General features: G+C 38.7%; 1 protein-coding gene across 1 annotated transcript in view; it reads right to left on the reverse strand.

Moving 5' to 3' along the window:
* Positions 1-10,736: 10,736 nt before the first annotated feature.
* Positions 10,737-20,315, reverse strand: part of RBPJ (recombination signal binding protein for immunoglobulin kappa J region) — a 60,642-nt gene continuing 51,063 nt past the window's right edge. The window contains exons 9-11 of the mRNA XM_082281896.1: positions 16,949-17,104; positions 16,094-16,197; positions 10,737-15,292 (exon numbers count right to left, since the gene is read on the reverse strand). Coding sequence (XP_082138022.1) covers positions 14,977-15,292; positions 16,094-16,197; positions 16,949-17,104 — 576 coding nt within the window. The 3' untranslated portion in view covers positions 10,737-14,976. The remainder of the gene's footprint in view (positions 15,293-16,093; positions 16,198-16,948; positions 17,105-20,315) is intronic.

Here is a 20,315-nt window from a genome sequence, read left to right on the forward strand (position 1 = left end):
CATCTCCACAGATAACTATTGAGTGAAGAGTTTTCTTGGCTTCCACTCCCAGTTGTGTCCAAAAAGCTAATTCTGAGCTAGAGAGATGTCAGTTGTTCCACTGTATGGTGAGACAAGAACAAAACATATTCATTAGCGTCAGCTGGTAGTAAACATCAAGTAGGAATCATCCCCTATGGGGTAAACACCACTTAATTGATGTCCTGCTACTTTGACAGTTATTAAATATTAAACAAAATTTCCTGATAGAATGAAGAAATGCAACTTATATACAAAGTCTGATTTAAAACAGTAGACAAAAATCACTGCATATGTCCTTTGAAGGTCATACAAACACCAGAGTTACAAAACAGGCATGAAGAAAAGTCACACATACAGAACCTAAATCCACAGGAAAGACATGGAGCTACTCATGCTCTTTGCTTGCTGTCAGAGACAAATTGTTTTATTATTATTGAATGGACATTGGCTCAGGGCCTTGTTCTGAGAATATTTAGCAACTGCTAAGAGGCCTCATTCCTGACCAAGTGAAGAATGACACACAGAGGTGAAACCACAGGGGCAATTAAACAGATGACAATGCCCAAGAGGGAACTGCCCAACCAGCTGGGAACTCTGCATTGACTCCTACGAACCTGCTGTGGGCCTTCTGAGATCTTCAGGATTTCATAGCTAAACTGAAGATAGGTGTGAAGCAACCAGAGCTGCTCCTTGCTCTGAAACTGGCTCAAATCTCAGCCCATATCCCTATGGGGACATCTGGCAGTGTTGCTGTGACTGGCTTGCTGTTATTGCAAAGGAATATAAGGATAATAATGTCATCCAAGACACTCTGTCTTTGGAGTTGCTTTCTCTGCAGGCATCCCAAAAGATGGTCCTGCCACATGCAAGTAGGAAAAAAACCACTACAGTTATGGCACTGAAATGAATTCATTGTGTCAGCAAGGGCACAGCTGTTGCTTCTTTGGAAAACCAACATCATGTCCGTTCTAGCTTCCCAGGGTGCTACAACTGATTTAACGTACCTCTGACCACCCTGTGGCGACCAACAAAGGTTATCACAGGATTAGGAAGAGGCTGTGTGTTTAAGACAAAGAGCTTTTCATTTGCTGTCCAGATGTGGTCAGTGCTCATGTTACAAGTTGCAAAAAAAAATCAGTGGTGACTAAAGCAAATAAGACTAAAGCTATCAGACAGGTTCTCACAGTGCATTTTTAACAAGAAGAAAGTTCTGCTAATATCAAAGCCTTTACTTCACTGAGATTGCAGATCCAGGGGAAGCATTCAGAAAATATATCTCAGGGCCTTTGTGTTTATTAAATAGGAAACCTATTTTAATATTATCAGCTGACTGAGGCAAAACAATACAGTCCAGGAAAGCCTGTCAGACATAGTTCTATATTCCCTGGTATTTTTCAAGCATTTTTTCCCTTTCGTATTTATTTCCTTCTTTTTTTTTCTTTTTTTTTTTTTTTTTCTTTTTTTTCTTTTTTTTTTTAAGCAGGGAAAAATAAAAGCTTTGGAAATTCAAATAATGTTTATTGAAAGGCAGGGTTTTCCACAAAACCCAAATGTTTATTAACATCTGGCATGACTCCTCTACTGCACTGATTTGTCAAATATTTAATAAAACCTGGATAGACTTTCTTTGGTACACACTGAGGCCAAGACTAAGACGCCTCCAATGACAGAGGCAGTGTAGAGATGGAATGGGAGAGCAAGCAAGCTGCAGGTGCCCAGCTTTGTCTGATACTGCTTTTGTGAGATCTGTAAGAGATTAATAAGACTGGTAGAAGAGTGTTTAGGAAGATGGTGATTGAAGTCAAAGCTGAATCTGATGCACTTGCAGCTGCAACATGGCTCTGCAGGGCCCAAACACAGGGCTGGGGCAGGAATGGAAGGGAAGGAGAACAGGAAACATTTTGGCCTTGTAGAGGGGTGGGGGACAAAAAGTCATAGTGAGGATGAAAGGACACGATCTTGGTCTGTGGAGAGAGAAGATCATTGCAAACACTTTTTAATTTTGGATTGGCCTCTTTAAAGTAAAAGAAAAGGCAGATGTGCCCTGTATGGGAGGGAGGCACATCATGGGGGAGGAGGCAGAGAAAGGTTTCTCCAGGCAGCAAGATGGAAGGAAAATCAAACTTCATTCTGGGTAGAGAAGCACTCATTTTAGTCAAGGTGGAAAGTGAAGAGTTGAAGAGATAACACCTACACTGGAATGAATTTCTTTTCTCCAGGCCTTGTGTAGGGTTTGCAGCTGAAGGGATTCTGTCAGCAGGACAGACCAGGCAGGCAGAGCTGAGGGTCTCAGCCACGTGCTCCAAGCACAGGATCCAGATGGAGAAGAGCTCCTGGGCCACGGAGAAGCTGCAGCACACAGACCTGCTGGCAGCAGCACAAGCTGGGCATCTCTCACCTGAGGAGTCCAAACTGCACTGCCAAGGTATCATTGTGCTCTAGTCCAGCTGACGGGCTGAGAGAACACAGCCTGTGTTCCTCTGTCCCAAAGCCCAGTGCCCAGCACCCTGTGCATCTGTGGGAGCTGCTGAGAGCTGCTCCTCCACTTCTTGTCCACCAGCCAACACAGAGCTCACCTCTGCTACCACTGCCATGGTGGGAGGCAGCCTCCAGGGACATGATGCTCCATCAGACAGAGCAGGAGTGACAAAGGCTTCATACACCATAAAAACTAGTTACAGTCAGGTAAGTAGAAAAACAACTACCTAATGAAGCAAGGGATTATTTTAAAAAGCAACTGAAAAATCCCACAACTAAACCCCTCCCCAAACTGTGGTGCTCGCATTTAATTCAGTTACCAGTAACTGAAACAGGCTACTCTTCACTAGCATCCTGTAAATGAAGTTAAAAAGTACTCTCTGCTAGAAGGAAACAGGTATTGCCTCTCCTGCCCCACTTCCAGCTCACTTTTCTAAAGCTCTTTTGCACCACAGAGCTCCTGTGTCCTCATTTTGAGGACTGACAGCAGCAGCCTGCTGTGCATCTCAGTGCTACCACCTGGCTCCGCTAGATAATAATTTTCAAACTTACATGTCTGCTTAGGCTACAGTGCCTTGAGGGTTCAATTATTCTCCTAACTCTACCAGGAGTAACATTTCTAAATTAATATAACCTTACCAAAATGCAATTTTATAACTGATTCACGTTGTGTCTCTGCTTCCTCCAAATGTAGTTTGAATAATGTTTTCTAATCTACTAACACATAAAACAAACCAAAGAACTTTGATATTATTTCCATGAGTCTGTGGGCTCAAATGTAGCCATCTGTGCAACTTCAGGCTCTACATGTGTGCCAAGAACTGTTATTTACTTACATTTGTCCTTGGTCCTCTCTGGAGGAACATTATTTGTGCAAGTGCTTTTGAGCACTTTGCTGTGTTTGTGAGAGTCTCTCCACCTGTGTGATCGGTTATCGCAGGTAGCAGGCGGGAGGGCTTTGAAGGAGGGACACTCGGGAACACCTGCTTTTTAGTTACACCACCAGGTAAATTTACATCCACTTCCCCCCCGTCCCCCCCCCCATTTTTTAATACTGCAGAATTTCACATCTGGCTTGAGGTCCCTCTACTTGGTTTCATAGCTTTAACATGAATCTTCCTCTTTCACCTCCTATGACTGATCTCTAATTCCAGCAATTCCCCTTTTCCTTGGGGAGTATCTCACACACAGGTCACCAACAAAATTACTGTTTTTTAGTATCCAGGAAACTAAAGCAATTTTTGATTGCTTCTCCTGATGCATTGTGTTCAACTTCATCAAATTTAAAAGGTTAATTTTGTTAATATTTCAGGATTTCCATGCCTGCTCTGACTAATTACCGTTCACAATTGCTGGACCAGCTTGCACATTTCGGTTTCTTGCATTTGGGCCCTTTAGCTCTTTCTGGGGAGTGAAGTATGACAACTAATTCCTGGTTAGAAGCAGCCCACAGGGGACACTGAAAATAAGGGGAGACACAGATATATTTTCTGGATTTCACTCTCTACAATACATTCTAAGGAAGGAGTGACAGCACATATATGTGTATCATTAAGGCGGGTGAAGGTTTGGGCAGCAAGGCAAGAGGAGATCAAAATTTTTAGCACCTGGTGAAGTAGGAGGCCACTGAGTACATAGATTGCATCTGTGTTGGAGAGGAAATTGGTCTAAAATGCAGACATGTAAAGTCTTTTGGCGAGGGTGAGTGGATGAGGTAGTTTATACCGGCAGCAGAAATGTTCAGAAAGGAATAGCTCGATCCTGCAAGAAATGTGTAAATAAAGGCGCACGGTACCTGAGGTGCTGCTGATGGCCCGGAAACCTCGTATACATTTATTAGGTCGTTCTACTCCAAGTCTAGGTCAGTCCCATCTAACGCTGTTTGTTCCCAAATAGCAGCTCTGCAAATGATCTTGGGCTTACATCTGCAGGTTCTGTTGCAAGCGTAAACTACTACATCCATAAAGGACAACTCCCTTTTTCTCTGAGTATCCAGGAAGAAACTGTGTATTTTTTTTTCAAGTGTTTGTCCACACTAGTAACAAATACATCTGCCCAGAATCCTACTCTGGGTGTGTCCATCAGGACTTAATTCTGACCACAAACACCCATCTATGGTGAGGGTGGGGCTTGGAAGGCCACAGAAGCTGAGAGTCCACTGGACCAGTCAAAGTTCAGGCCTCATTTATCATTATTTTTCATGTCATTTCAAGCAGGCAGGATAGGTTTAGTGCAGTAGTAAGGCAGTGGAGGGTTTGTATCATTTACAGGGGAACAGTTCTTTCACTTTTCTAATGAACTTTTAGCTCTGCCTCTAAGCTGAGATTCCTGCACCTCTCCCTTCAAAAGCTCAGCTGATTACCAGACTGACTTAGGTGCCTTAGCAAGTAGAAACCAGCACACAACGGGCATATTCCTCATCCCACAATTGCCAGAGCAGAGGTTTTCTGGGCAGCAGCTACAGCTTGAAGCCCAGTGGTCCCCAGTTTCCCTTATACACAAATCCACTCTTATCCCTTGCATTTTTGCTGAAGGTCTGCCACATCCAGATCCTTACTGAGGATCTGAAAGTGCTAAAGGCAACAGTTCTTCAGCATCCTCAGTTAACATGACTTTTCATTTGTGCACATCAAATAATTCTTATTTCTCCATCTCAGGAATGTAATTCACTCCTTGAAGAATTTACAGTTCAACTCCAGCTGGGAAATTAGGTGACGTGAGAGTTCTTCAGGAGCTTTCTCATTAAACTACCCAAGAGAAAATTTTTTGATAGAGATAAGCCAGTCAGATTTAATCTTTTTTTGGCAGGAAGAAAGATCCTATCACCCAAGAGAGAAATTCTGATTTAAGGTGAGAGAGAATCAGGTTTTAGTTCTTTCTGCCTCAGGAAAGGGATTTAAAGCTCAGTTTGCTCCATTCCAGGCAAGATGGACTCACTAAATGGTTAGATGGAAGACAGACTTTAGAGCCTCTCTGGTCTGGTGTTTTATCAATGCCTATAAACTATTCTTTATTGCAAAAACAAGGAAAACATAAATCTTTAGAGAAGTATTATTTTAATGAGATGCACCCCAACTTTGCATTTAAAGTATCTTGACCAGACTTTTTTCTTTCCCCTCTCCCCCCCTTTTTTAAAAAAAATTTTAGACTTGCTCCCTCTGACAAAACACATCAAATTGGTTAAGATTAGGTAAATTCAAGATGATTTCAACTTGGATGGGGCACATGCCTGAGTTGTTTTAGTAGATATCTTGTATATGATTTGATATTTAAATCTGAGTCCTTGACCGTTTACCAATGACAATGAATTGCTAGAGAATAATAATTTTTAACTCAGTTCTGGTAGAGTCCAGCAGTACATTGAATTGCAATTATCATTCATCTGTTATTTAATTTTACCCATTTTACATCTCTAGGTTTTAGAACAAAATGATTCATAAGTTCTGGCCAGCAAGGCAACATCTGGTACTCAATAGAGAGGTTTCACGTGTGTTTTTTTAACAAACAGCCTGTCCTCTTGTCCTGTATGACTCACTCTCTCCCTCTGTATGTCTATAGAATTGGAAAGTTTTCATAGTCACATATACTGAATAAATTGAAAAACAAGGTAAATATCAACATTGTTAGTATTCACTCTAATATGACCAGCTGCAAGGAATTTACTTGTTGAAACCAGTAAATGCAAGAAGGTGAGAGAAAGCAGTTAGATTGTAATATGATGTGCAACTGATTAATTAAGGTTTTTCAGATTCCAGCAGATGAATAGCAAAACTACTGTATTTCATACCAGTATCCCTCAAGGTGGCTGAAGAAACAGGCTGCAAACAGAGATCTACGTATCATTTTTAAAAGCTATGAATGCATGACATAGTTCAATTTTCTCCCTGATGTGAAGACAGCCCCATGTAGGTAGTAAGCCTAGCTTATTGTTTCACCATCCTAAAATCCAGTGAGGAGATGGAATTCTTTGTTTTCTAATTTAACACATTTATCATGGTAGCCAGTATCTATTTTTTGCAAGTTTACCTGTAAGGTGGCAGTAAAAAGTTGTGCAAAAGTAGAATTTTATAAAAATTCATTATTTCAAGCTCTGGATTTGTAAGATGTCCAGGATATAAAGACACCCAGATCATAAGTTTTAGGATGAAACACACTTGGCTCATGACAGCTAAAGACCCAAGGTATCTAAAGGCAGAAATACAGAACAACAATAAAAACCAGATTATGGGGGCTTTTTGCTTGAATAAATAGCACAAAATTGTTATTAACCTGAAAAATGAACCACTTGGTCAAATGTGGAGCTGTATTTTAAAGTCTAAACACTCACCAATTGCATTTATCCTCCCAAAATACGGCATTTTCCTTATCAACATTATTTCTAAATTAAATGAATAATAAACCACTTTCTCAGACCATAATTTGATTTGCATGTCTATTAAATCTCCAAGGTAAAACTGTTTACCAAAAAATTGATTTGGAAGTCCAAAGCTTTCTGAATGTGTGAAACTGGGAAGATGACAAAACATCAGTCTTACACCTGAGGTCACCACATCAAGCACAGTCCAAAACCCAGACAGCTCCTTAAGCCCTGGAATGCTGTACGGAGCAGCATGGAGCAGCAGCAGGACTGTCAAGGCAGATACACAAGCCCAAAGAAAGATTAATCCACATCAGGTCCCTCAAAAATAGTTTAATTTTCTTGCATCTCTCTTCTGAAATTTGTAGTAACTGGTGAGTAATCTCCGCAGCACAGCCACAAGACATTTTCACATGGAACAAAAATGAACCAAACTCCTCCCTTATTGAGAATGTTGTGTTAGTTGTCTACTTGGTCTATACAAGATTTAACACCTTTTCTTTTTATGGTTTCATAAGGCATCCTGCTTTGCATTCCTGCAGACTGCCAGCCTGTGCCACCTTAGCAAGTACACGTCCCCCCAATGCTGGAAATTACCAGGCTGCAGCTCCTATAAAAGCTGAGCAGGGTATAGGAACAATGGGACCACTCACTTTCTCTCCTCAAAGCAGCAGGTGCTGTGTTAGAAACTGCACTGACATCAAGATGCAACTCTGCAGTTACTCTGTCTGTATACTGAAGTGCTTGTTTTCTGAATCTGGCAAACAAGGAATTGCACAGAACTGCTACAGTGTGAGAAATTTAGAATTCTTTCTTTCGAAGGGAAAGCATAGAAAAACTTTGCCTTAGGACTAAGATATGAATACACTAAAAATCAGATATGCCACTCCCTAACCTAATTTCTTTCATGTAGAAATCTAATAATGTTCCTAGGTCTCTCACATTTTGGGAGAATTTCCAATTGTGTTTTTTAAGGCAGTAAATGCAATCACTATGAATCCTCTACTGCCTTTCCCAATTTCCACAGAGAAAAAATACTGGCAGCGAAAGAACTGAAATGGAATTTGAAGCAGACCTAACAGAGAACAAACAGCAACAAAGTAAAATAGGCCTAACAAGATACAAACCAACCGTTTGTGCCTGGGTTTTTTTTGTATGTGTGTATATCTATATGGTGCTGCACAAGACATGCTTATGAAGGGAAAGAAGCATTTATAGTTAGCCCTGAACTAAAATCTGCAACTACACTGCACATACAGAAGTATCATGCAGAAACTTGGACAGAGACCAATGAAGTTAGAAGGCGCTGCTGTCCCATTTTACATGTGTAATGACACCACCAACGTGGATCTCAGGATCACATCCCATTTCACAGCAGATACCCTGGCTGGATTTTAAACTGATCATGTACAATTTTATTAGAATTATCAAAATCAAGAAGAAACACTACAACAAAGTCTCTAAAAAAAAAATAAACAAAAAAAAGCCCCCTGGGATCAAACCAGAATTAAACTCACTTAAGAGATTTTAAGAACTAATTTTATGTTTGTCACCAGTTGGCTAGTAAAGCAATTTTAAGATAGAAAACATAGTATCTCTAGGTCTGTGCTTCTATCTTTTATACAATTGTTGAAGTTATTCTCCAAACAGAACTATGAAGCTCTTGGAAGGATTCTGATAATATGATCTGTAAGGCTGCAGATTCTGTATCAAAATCCTTCCTTCTCTGAAGGATGACAGTAGATGGCAATTTATTTAAATGTTGTAATGTACAGGTATAGCAATGAACAGATGAATGCAGTTGCTATCAGTTACTTGTAAATGTCAAAGGCTTCAAAGTCAAGTCACTCAGGAGAAGCCAAAGTAGAAAGAGGAGATGGAAGTAGGGCACAGAAGTAGCTCGAATAGCACAAGGTCCCATCTTGCCTGTGAATGCACCCATGTGGATTCACAGAGGTGGAAACAGACAACTTTTCCCAGTGAAGAAATCAGCAAATAAAACAAAAGACAAGACTGATGGTTTCAATGAACATAGATGAAGGGGCAACATGGCAGAAAATATAATTAAAAGATAAATAAGAAGGAAAGGGTTTCTAAATTCAGACAAGGAATTTAAAACTTTACATGGTTCTAAACTGTGCCACCTTAAACTAATGTGGATCATTAAGGCCAGGTCTACAGAACCTTCCACTCCAGGTACCTACAAGCAGCTTAAGAAACAATAAACTAACATTTCTTACTCCCCACCCCACAGTCCAGCAGTAGAAACAGCACCAAGAGATGGCAGCATGTAGTCTTGAAAGTTACTTAACACCAACTCCTCTCCTAAATTATGCAGCAAAATTTATACATTCTGAGAAAAACTGAAATGTAATTAAGGATCTGGAAAAGTACACATGAAAAATAAGGGAACTGAGTCTAGAATACAAAGGCAATAGCACACAGAAAAGACAATATCCAACTTTTAACCATCCCTTTCCATACTTGAAGGAGATACAGAACCTGAAAGATGTCAAATTCAAAAGATTTTATCAGAACTTTCTCAGATAACTTACAAGTTTGCTTCTACAAAGAATCAAGATTTCCTCAACTTCTCTCTCTTCAGCATACATCATTAAAGTTGATATTCAATACAAAAGTATTTTTAAGTAATATGGACTCTTAACTCCTCATGCTTTTGGCCTAACGCTAAGCTTGTGCTACTGGATTATCAGAAATAAATATCCTTTACAGAGACACTAACTAAGCACACAGTTTTTTCTACCCTGCTCAGCAGCATGCAACTCCAATCTAAACAGGGCACTATGAAAGGCCAACCACTTGACCCAGCTCGGTAGTTCCGAATGTTCTGAAGTGGTACATGTTACATGTAAACACTAAGGGAATCCTTTCCTCTAGCCCAGTTACTTCACATCATTCTCCTTTTAATCTTCTTCTCTGGATCCTACTAGGATTTATTACTGGTACTACTTATATAGCTAATTGCCAAGGCTTAGATAAAGAGATTTTTTTTCTATCTGTAGTTCTTCATCTAAGACCAGCACCATCCCATGCAGTTTCTTCCAATGATACCAACATTAAAGTTCAGCAAGTGACCATTTTCTCTGCAAAAACCTCAGATCTAATTTCCACTCTGTTCCAGAAAAATCAATTTATCATTTCAGAAAATGACTGAAGGGTCTTGGAAATAATTTTGAGACGTAATGTCCATATTGTCCCTGTTTCAAAAAACAGAAGTCCTGCAACTGTTGAGTTTCTGACTATTTTATGTGTCTTAGTGGCAAACACCTTTGCAGATGTTTCAATAAAAAAGTCTGTAATCCTTCCTTAAAGCCAGGGATTTTTTTGTTGTCATTCTTGCCTCCCTTACTTAACAACCACTTTTAGCCCTTTCACAGTCTTTCTTACAAGTAACCTTGTAGTTCTTCTATCAGTTTACTACAAAACTAGTTAGTACTGGTAGGCTTCTGCTATTCTATATTCTCTCTGCCATGTCCACGTCCCATATCAAAAACTTTCTTCAAGTGACTGTGTCACTTGTGCTTGCAAATTGAGACTGCATAATTTCTGGCTGTTCCTTACAGCCCTACTATTCTGTCAAAACAAGAAATAAGCTAATTTACTGAATTTCTGGCTTTAATTATCAACCAACTGAATGAAATGTCAGAGAGTCTGCAACTAAGAACAGGATTAAAAGGAGTCAGGTGCACTAGTTGCAATAATGAAGTTGCTAAAGTTAAACAATTAAACACAGTTCATTTCTTCTTATTTAATAAATTATATAAAAAAGTGAAACTTTTTTTTTACACATTATTAAAAAACAGTTTCTTATCTAACTTCAGCAATAATACAAGCAATAATGAAACCAATTTAGATTTTTGGGTGGACATTCCATATCCCATTTAAGTGGAGTCCAGTGTGCACAGCCTCACAAGTACTGATGACTTTTCACTCCCAGGGTTGGTCTTCTTTTGTGCTGTTCTGGTTCCATAGACGACCTCACTGTTCATTTGGGGGAAAAAAACAAATGAAACAAACAAAAAACAAACCCATATTCCTTGGTTAACATTGAAAAAAACCAACAAAATGTGGCAAGTTTCAACACCTGTTCAAACCATAAGTACTTTTGTATCATCATACAGATAGATGTTCAATTATGTTTGTCACAGCAACATGACATTTTATCTTTAGCCTTGTAGAAAAAAATGAAACCCGATAGTTTATGCACATACACGCACAGAGTACACTTGACAAGAACGCTTTTATGTGGTTTACATTTCACTTTTATTTAATCCTCAAAACTGCCCATATTGCAGGGGTTTTCTTGATGAAATATGGAACTGAGCAATTCATTCTACAAAATTATGGTAAAAACTTGCTCGTTTTTCTACCTTTATTGCTAAGAAACTTTACAGGTGCACAGTTTGTAAAAATAACCCTTTTAAGACTGAATGTATACACATGCTACAGGATTTTAAAAACTGACGTTAGCATAGCACCTCCAGATGGGGCAAATGCAGTGCTGAACACAGACAGAATGTTTACAAAGTTAGAACTGCTCATTTATTTTACAGCTTCTAAAGGGAAGAAATTGTTCAGTCCTAAAAGGGTTAAGTAGAAACCCTAATAATCTTCTTTTTCTAACAAAGCTGCCACTCAATCCCACAGTACAGTGCTTGAAAACAAAGTCAAAAGTCTGGCACAGGAAAGTATACACATTTGTTCAGTACTCATAAACACAGCTGCTTTTGAAAGAAAGTAAATAATATGGTTAATAACTGAAGAACATCTTAGTTTCAAGATGGACATCCCTATGGAGTCATTTAATCCACAAGTGGGTAGCTTACTTCCAATAGATAATTTGTTTCACTTGGCATTAATATTTTCTGTATGGGGAATTCATCAATTTATGTCTTGAGTTAATGTCTTTTCAGGTAACCATTCTGATTTTTTAAGTCTGTGCAATGAAAAGAAGTACAGAATACCATTATTAACACAGTTGTGGGATGCCCTCAGGGCAAATAATTAGGAAAAACATCAGCAGCAGGTTATTAAAGACTACGCTAGTGTTGAATTCTGAAACACAGTTCCAAACGACAGCAAACAAGAAAAGGCATAGCTAAATTAGAGCACTCACTTTGCTTTTTCTTCCTATAGTTGGAACTATAACAACATTCTGAACACAGACTCAATTTCTATGTATACAGAATTAACAGCAGACTTAACAGCTAGACTTGAACAGTTATAAGAGTTTCATACTGAAACATTCTATAAGTAGTTTTATCAAAATCTCGAGATATTGTTAATATCATGAAAATTGATTAACAGCTCACAAGGCCAATATATGTAACAATATCACCCCACAGAAAAAAAGTTCAGGAAGGTAATACGTCTGAACAACTGCATGTATTAACAACAGTAAGGACCTGGAAGACCATTTCTGTACTACAGAATAACTACTGGCAACAAGAGAGCCACAAGCCAAATGAAAAAATGTGGTTTAAAATGGTCTTGTAAGCAGAATAGTCTCTTTTTTCACCCACTTGGCTGTAGTGTGTAGAACAGCAGATATTAGGCTAAATCTTTACAAGTCAAGGGATATTATATCTATTGGGCAAAATTACTGCACGTAAAGAAACTGAATATAAAAAGTATTGCATTTATACGTAAAAAATTTAAAATAATGAGTATAAAAGCACATGTCAAGTTCTGAAAAGCTATTTTAAATAGTCTTTGAAGGTTAAAAGGCTTGCTATGGTTTGCCTGCTGTGTGTCTATCATGGTTTCTTGAATACCCTCTAGATATGATATATGTATCTTGTTTAATTCTCAGTCTAATTAGTGATGAAAATCTGTGGCTCTTGAACTAAGCTGTACTGTAAGATATTTATGTGCTTCTAACAAAAACATTGTGAAACGATTCCTGCCACAACACAATAAACCAAAATTTTACAGCACATACAAAGGTAAACAGATTTGCAAGTAAATGCCAGTAAACAGTTTAAAACAGAGATAAGGCCACAATGAATCCTGCCCTTGGTCACTGAAATGGAGATGAGGTGAGGCAGCATTCACTAGTGCTAGGAACCAGCATCGCGACTACATCACGGGAACACGTTTCGTAATACAGAATAAGGAGTATGAAGGCCTGTGGTAGAATACAAGCACATTTTAAGAGGAGAGTGGCACTGATTTTACTATCTGCTAAATACGCCTTATAACCAATTTCTTCCTTTAAACACATTGTTTTCACACATACAATGGAGCACTAAAGCAAACAAACAGAATGGAGCGTCAGAGTACACAGATACAATGCAGAGATGATGCCTTAAAATGGTGGTGGATGTTGAAACTGGAATAAGTGGTTAGAAATAAAAACCCTATGAAAATGGTCAACAGGTAAGCTTGTAAGCAACGCACTGTAGGAAACCACAGGTTCACATTTACACAGCAGTTGTGACTTTTGCTTCAGGGTATAGAAAAGGCTGAACACACCAAGAAATTTGTATTTTGGCTTTTAAAGAGGAAGATCACACTGTCAGAACTTGTCCTACAAGTCTATGCCTAGCTCTGGGACTACAAATGAACTACTGGGGTATACTTTCAAATACAAATGAAGCAGGCAGGTCTACAAGGAGGGACAAAATATGTTAAAGTCAAAATGAAATACAAATGCAACAACCAACAAAGTCAAAGTGCAAATGAGCCTTGAATTTATGCTGGAGAGAAGACTTGAATGTTGCACAAGCTGTTGGCAGGGAAAAGGAAACCCACAGGAAACAAGGATGGGAAGAGCTGACATCTTCATAGTGCTTCTATGATTTTCTATTTGCCCATTTCTAAGTAATAAAATTTACTTCTAGTTATTACTGTATGATCACTTCACAATGAAAGCACGTTCTCAATACAAGTGTTACACAAAAGTCTGGCCTAATTTACTGAACAGTATGAAGAAAAACATGCTCGTTGTGATTCTTAAGTGATGAAGGGCATCACCTACCAATCCCATTTGTAGCACATACTTCTCATGGTACTTTAGTTACATGCCAACAAGACAGAAGACATGCTGCCAAATGAAGTTATTGGGAACATTCCACTTTTGAAATAAAACATTTAACTTACACTTAATACAAATTATGTACAAGATTAGAAAAACCTGAACAGATCCTGAAACATTTTCAGATGTAATATGACTGAGCAAGGAAGAGGGGGAGTAACCCAGTAACAACCCTTCAAAAACACCAACATATGCCTGTGACATGAACAATCATTAATATGACTGCTTGAGATGCCACTTTTAGGAAAAAAAACCTCATGTAATGTTAGAACCTCATGAATTATCACTATAAATACATATTTAAAAAAGAAAAACAGAAATAACTATTAACAATGACTGAAAACAGAGCACTAAAGTTAACATACATTGCATGTATTGCAGGCAAGGCAGAGGCATTTTTTAAAGCTTTTGCACAGACTTCATATAATCTTAAAAAAAATATGCTGGCCTTTACAAGGTTCTACTTGCTGAAATAAAAACAATTTCAGTTCATAAAAAGTCACAAGACTTCAGTTTAAAAAAAGGAACAGTTCCAGCCACAGACCAAAAATATATATTTTTTTTTTAAAACTGGAAGAGTATGGTAATTAGATTATACAAGCATGGTCAGGCTTGGAACCTGAATATACTTCAGAGCAAAAGCTCAGAGGAAAAAAAAAATATAAACTATTTGGTAACAAAAGTGTACTATATGTTGTGATACAAAAAAGGTATGGTGAAAATGTACCTTTTATACTAAAGCTTATACAAGTTCCTTGGTCCATAAAAACTATGTTGTGTTCATGTTTTCTAGTTTGCTCAACATGTATCCCAGCCACATTTTTGTTTCTTGCCCACTAAAAAAAACACAGCTGAAAAATAGATTTTCAATAAAGTTCTTATGTTTCGGATGTTGGTTTTTTTTTATTGTGGCTTCTGTTTTTAAGATCAGCACTTGCAGGTAACAAGGTTCAAATCATATCACCTAAAATGCAAAAGTGTTTTCCCATGAAACCACAAAAATTGTTCTGTTCTCTTGAATGTAGCACGAAAAGTCAATTAAAGTCCAGACAAACAACAGTAGTTAGGAAACTACAGTTGCTGTAGATGATGTGACATTGGTGGGGTTTGTGCTGACACTTGTGTAACTTCCCTCACTGTTTGTGTTTGTTTCACTGGAAGCCATGAGGCTTGAGTTGGCTCTGAGGATTGCTCCAGCAGCACTGCAGTGTGGCCGTGGCCCTGGTTCCGGTGTGTATGTAAAGGTAAGGCTGGTGGAGTAAATTATGCCATCGTTACGGACCAAAGTTACTGGAACCTGGACTGGCTGTCGGACCCACCTCCAACCCTCTCGAAATGCAGAAATGTCTGGAACAACACAAAGCATGCTCTCTGCACATCTGAAAAACAGGAGAGTCAACTGAGCACAATGTACTTAAGTTGAAAGAATACAATAGAACAGAACAGTTCAGTTGGAAGGGACCTACAATATTCAACTAGTGCACACACTGACCACTTCAGGGCTGACCAAAAGTTACAATCATATTATTAAGGCCAAATGCCCTTTATTTGCTTAAACACAGAGAGGCTAGGGGCATCAACCACCTTTCTAGGAAGCCCGTTCTAGCATCGGACCACCTTCTCAGTAAAGAAATGTTGCCTTATGTCCAGTCTAAATCTTCTGTGGTGCAGCTCTGAACCATTCCCATGTGTCCTGGCACATGACAGCAGGAAGCAGAGCTCAGCACCTCCCTCTCTACTTCCCCTCCTCAGGAAGCTGCAGAGCAATGAGATCACCTCTCAACCTTCTTTTTTCTAAACTAGACAAGCCCAAAGTATTCAGCTGCAACTCCTAGGGCCTTCCAGCCCTTCACCAGCTTTGCTGCCCTTCTCTGGACACATGCCAGTACCTGAACATCCTTCATAAACTGAGGGGCTCAGAACTGCATGCAGTGCTCGTGGTAAGGCTGCACCAGTGCTGAATGCAGTGCGACAGTCACCTCTTTTCACCAGCTAAATGCAGTCTGGCCTCCCTGCTGCCAGGGCACATTGCTAACTCATCCTGAGCCTCTGGCAACCAGTACTCCCAGACCCCTTTCTGCAGCACTGACAAGTGTACACTTGAGTGTGTACACAAGCACACACTCTTCAAAGCACCCAGTAGAACACAGACACCATAAAAGTAATGAAAAATATTGTACCTGTACATGGTTTCAGCTTCCACATCCCCAAACCAGACACGTAAATTTGGAGTGAAGTTTTGTCCTGTAAGTTCCAACATCGCTACATCCCCACCACCATTCAACTGGAAAGGGAGCAAACAGAAAAAGAAGAAGAAAAATCCCCCCCAAATATATATATTAATGAAAATAAACACTCTCCCCTCAGGAAAAAACAAACAAACATAAAACCCCAACAAACAAAAAACCCCACCAACCAAAAAAAAGTCACAAACAAAACCTTCACATACAGATAAGAACTTTAGACAACACTGTTTCTATCAGCTGGACAAAACCAAAACACACACACAATCTACACAACTGAAATATAAAGAAGAAACACGTCCAAAAGATACTGCCAATTAATTTGATACCATGAAGGAATTTCGAAGTTTTGATAATGGCCACTTAGAATAGATGTCAACAAGTCTTTGAAAACAGAGAACAAAGTATTTCAGAGAAGGTATCAAGGGAGTTTTTCCTCTGCCAAATACTGGGGGTTTTTTTTAGTAAAGCTCTCTTTGATCTATAATTGGCAAGAGTCAAAAACAATTTCTAAATAATCAAACAGAAATCCTAGGGATATCACTACCATAGTACTTTCAGAAATAAAATTCTTCCTGTATACAACAATATTAGTATTATTCCTAGAATGGATAGACCCATGTATTCTCAAATGTAAGTAAGAAAAATTATTACAACAAAGTAATTTTATTCTTTATAAAGCTATTGACACTGTTTTCCTACAGTATTTCACAAGGGTATCATGAACGTTAAATGACTATGATAAAAACAATCTCACATAAAACAGAATATTACAACAAACTACAAACTTACTTGAAGACTTTCTACAACAGGCACAGGTGTCACTGGAGCATGGACTGGACCCATCCCCTCATAAAATGTATATTCTGCTTTGTCTGTGCTAATGATTGTCCAAGAAGCTCCATCATTAATCATTTCTTTATTTGGTTCTTTTGGGCATGGAGTGGCCTTAGAGAGAAAGAAAAGTTTTAAATCTGATCTGTAGATATGTTTGTCAAGTCACAGACCTAAAAACCAACTCAGCCAGTAATAATGCCTGTTATTTCAAAAAACATATTTCTTTATGTTTTCCTCTAAAAAATGGCCTAGAGAAACAGCCTTCATATTTCAGAAAAACTACTAGAAAACTAGTATTTGTGAGAACACCATAACTCTCACCTAGGACACTGTCACCTCTCCAACCTTATGTTTGAGTTTTATTTTAGTTCAACTTTCAAAATTTTAATGTTATTCAATAGGTGTCAATAAAAAAACTACAGCAACTAGAAGTAGCTGCTTTAAAACAGATCTTTAATTAATACAAAGCATCCAAAACAGCTGAAGACTGAAGTGGGCCTTTTTTTCTTTTTAGAGTTCTTCACCCTCCACAAAATGATGGAAAACACAAGTTTATATTTCAGTGTTTGTGCAGACATAGGAGAGAAGCTGAAATGATAGCCTTGCAAATTAGAATAATGGAATCATAGAATGGCTTGAATTGGAAGGGACCTTAAAGATCATCTAGTGTGTCCCTCTAAATTTTACTAAATTAGTATAAATATATATACAGATAGATAGATACACAGAAAATACACAGACAAGTATTTTTTTATGGCAACAGAAGCCCCTGAACAATTTCACTACCTAGCAACTCATAAGGAACTTGTGTATAGGTCAAACACTGGCACAGAAAAAAATTCTAACAGCTAGATTCTGTTTCCCTCCATTAAGTTTTAAGGATATATCGGTATGTAACCGTAACCTTCACTCTTCAAAGTGGCAGATAAACTTCAATTAGCATGAATTGTCCAGACCAGATGTTAAAAATCAAAGCTGTATTTTCATGTGGACTCTTCATTCTGGTATGATTATGCAAAAAGCATCGAAAACAGCTCGCAAGGAAGTGTGTGACATGGATAGTAACTACAGATCTTTCCAAACTCAAGACACCCAAATAATACTTCCATCAGAAACATATGGAGCTTCTGAATTACTAGCCCAACTATAGGAGAAAGTTTCACAAAGGATGTCTGGACTTCAGACGGCTCTCTTGAAAGCTGTTTATTGCATAGGCAAAGTTACAGCATTTCAGGGAGTGGGTATCCAGAGCCAGCCCTACAGCTGTCAGCTACAGCTGTAGGCATACCTGAAGCCGCTTTCTGTTCAAGTTACAAAGCATTATCTACTTTTCTTTGCTGAGTATCTTAATACATAACAACCAATAAGCACCATACACAATACCTTTACATTTGCCTATAGCCTATCATAGCTACTACCATCACCATATTACAGTCATTATTATCCAATCACAAGAGTAAGTAAGTTACAATTTAAGCTTACAGTGGAAAATTCTCAGACCTCTCTTCTTGCTTTCTTGTTCGCCTGCAATAGTTCTTTTTGGTAAAAACATGTTTTCTATTTACTTATGCTCTTCTTGAGACTTATTTACTTGGTGAAAAACATGTCTTTGTTTGTAGTCACATACCTTTGTCCTATTCATAAAAATCTCCTTCCAACTCATCTCCAACCTTTGCCTTCTCAGTTGGTCAATGTTTCAGCAAAACATCTTTTACTCTATATCAAAACTTGCTTTCATTTCTATCTGTTTCCTCAGTTTCTACATTCAGAGATCTTTCTGCCAAGCCTATATGTCTGTGAAACTCTCTTACTAAACTTTCATCCTCTCCAACACCCAACTTCAAAAGAGAAGCCATTATATAGGAACTGCTGTATAATATTTTGAGGCAAGGCACCTTTCCTATAGGCCGATTGCAATTCTTGTTGGCATGGAATGATATACTTTGAGTCATAACAAATAAAACCATGGATATGAAAAAATGAACAACCCTGTAAAAATCCTTGACTGACTTTTTTCAGATTTCCTAAGTCCATGAAATGGAAGGCAAACGCCACAGAATTTGTTCTCAAAATCCTGTTGCATCAAGAATCATTTCAGTAACACATTACTCCTTCTGTTACAGAAATCTTTGGAAGGTTTCAATTCCCTTTGTAGGGAAGCATTCTTCCTTGTCACTTCCAAATAGGGCTCCGGGGGCATTTCTCACCTTTTCTTTCCTTCCCTTTTTTAACTAAATTTTCTCAACAGGTGGCACTGGAAGATTAAAATGGCTTAACATCACGCTTAGTACCTCATGTACTGTCTGGCTTCAACTGGAGACAGAAGTTACAACTTGGGATCCTAGGGTTGCCACTGACGGTTTTCTGAAACCACCACCTCAATGTGCGGTGGCAGCTGCAAGTGACAACACCACGGTGGACACCAGCAGATAAAAGTGATGAGAACAAGCTGTCTTTACACTACAAAGGTGTAAATCCTTTGTTCACCTAATTCTGTAATACTGTGTGCAGTTGTGGTCTCCCTGTCTAAAAAAGTCAGAGCGAAAAACAAGAGAAGGGACAGAAAGGGCAATTAAAATCACCAAGGAGTGCTGAACTTATGAGAAGAAATTGAGAAGACCGTGATTTTCCAATTAGGAGAGAAGAAATTAAGATGTTGATGGCTAAGTGAATGCAGAACTGTTGCTCACTAAATACTGCAAAACTGGAAGAAGGAATCACTCACAGAAATTGTTACATCATTCAAAATAAATACAGCAAAAGTTTATTACACAGAGAACGGGAAACCTCTTGAACTTTCTGACACAGATTACTGAAGAAAAGGAACATCTGCACATTCTGAGTTAATCAAACCAATGTACACATTACAGAACGACACTAAAAGAGTCAGGGATGCAGCCTTTAACAATGCTTGGTACAAGAAGTGTGGACGCTGGCAGAGTACAACCACACTGGACTGTGAAACACACCCAGATCCACCAGCTTCCTGTAAGCACCAACTCCTATTGCTGCTGGTAGACTAGACACAGACATGGACAATGCTCTGATCCAGTAAGGCACGATTTATATCCTTTCTCTGTGCCCCAGAACACACACATGTCTTGAAAGAGAGATCTGGGTGGTACTTCAGCAACTGAATTTCAAGGCTCATGCTCACCTGCAGACTTTTTTACAGCCTCTTTGCTTTAAGCCTCTATGGTCTCTGTATAGGGCTATTTCCATTTACCAAAGAGAGACCTGTCATCCCGAAGTTTCAGGATTTTGGGGGGTTGTTGTTGTTATTGTCGTTTTGGTTATGTTGGGGGTTTTTGGGTTGGTTTTT

The sequence above is a fragment of the Coloeus monedula genome (assembly GCF_965178545.1).
Source record: "Coloeus monedula genome assembly, chromosome: 5".
Classification (NCBI taxonomy): domain Eukaryota; kingdom Metazoa; phylum Chordata; class Aves; order Passeriformes; family Corvidae; genus Coloeus; species Coloeus monedula.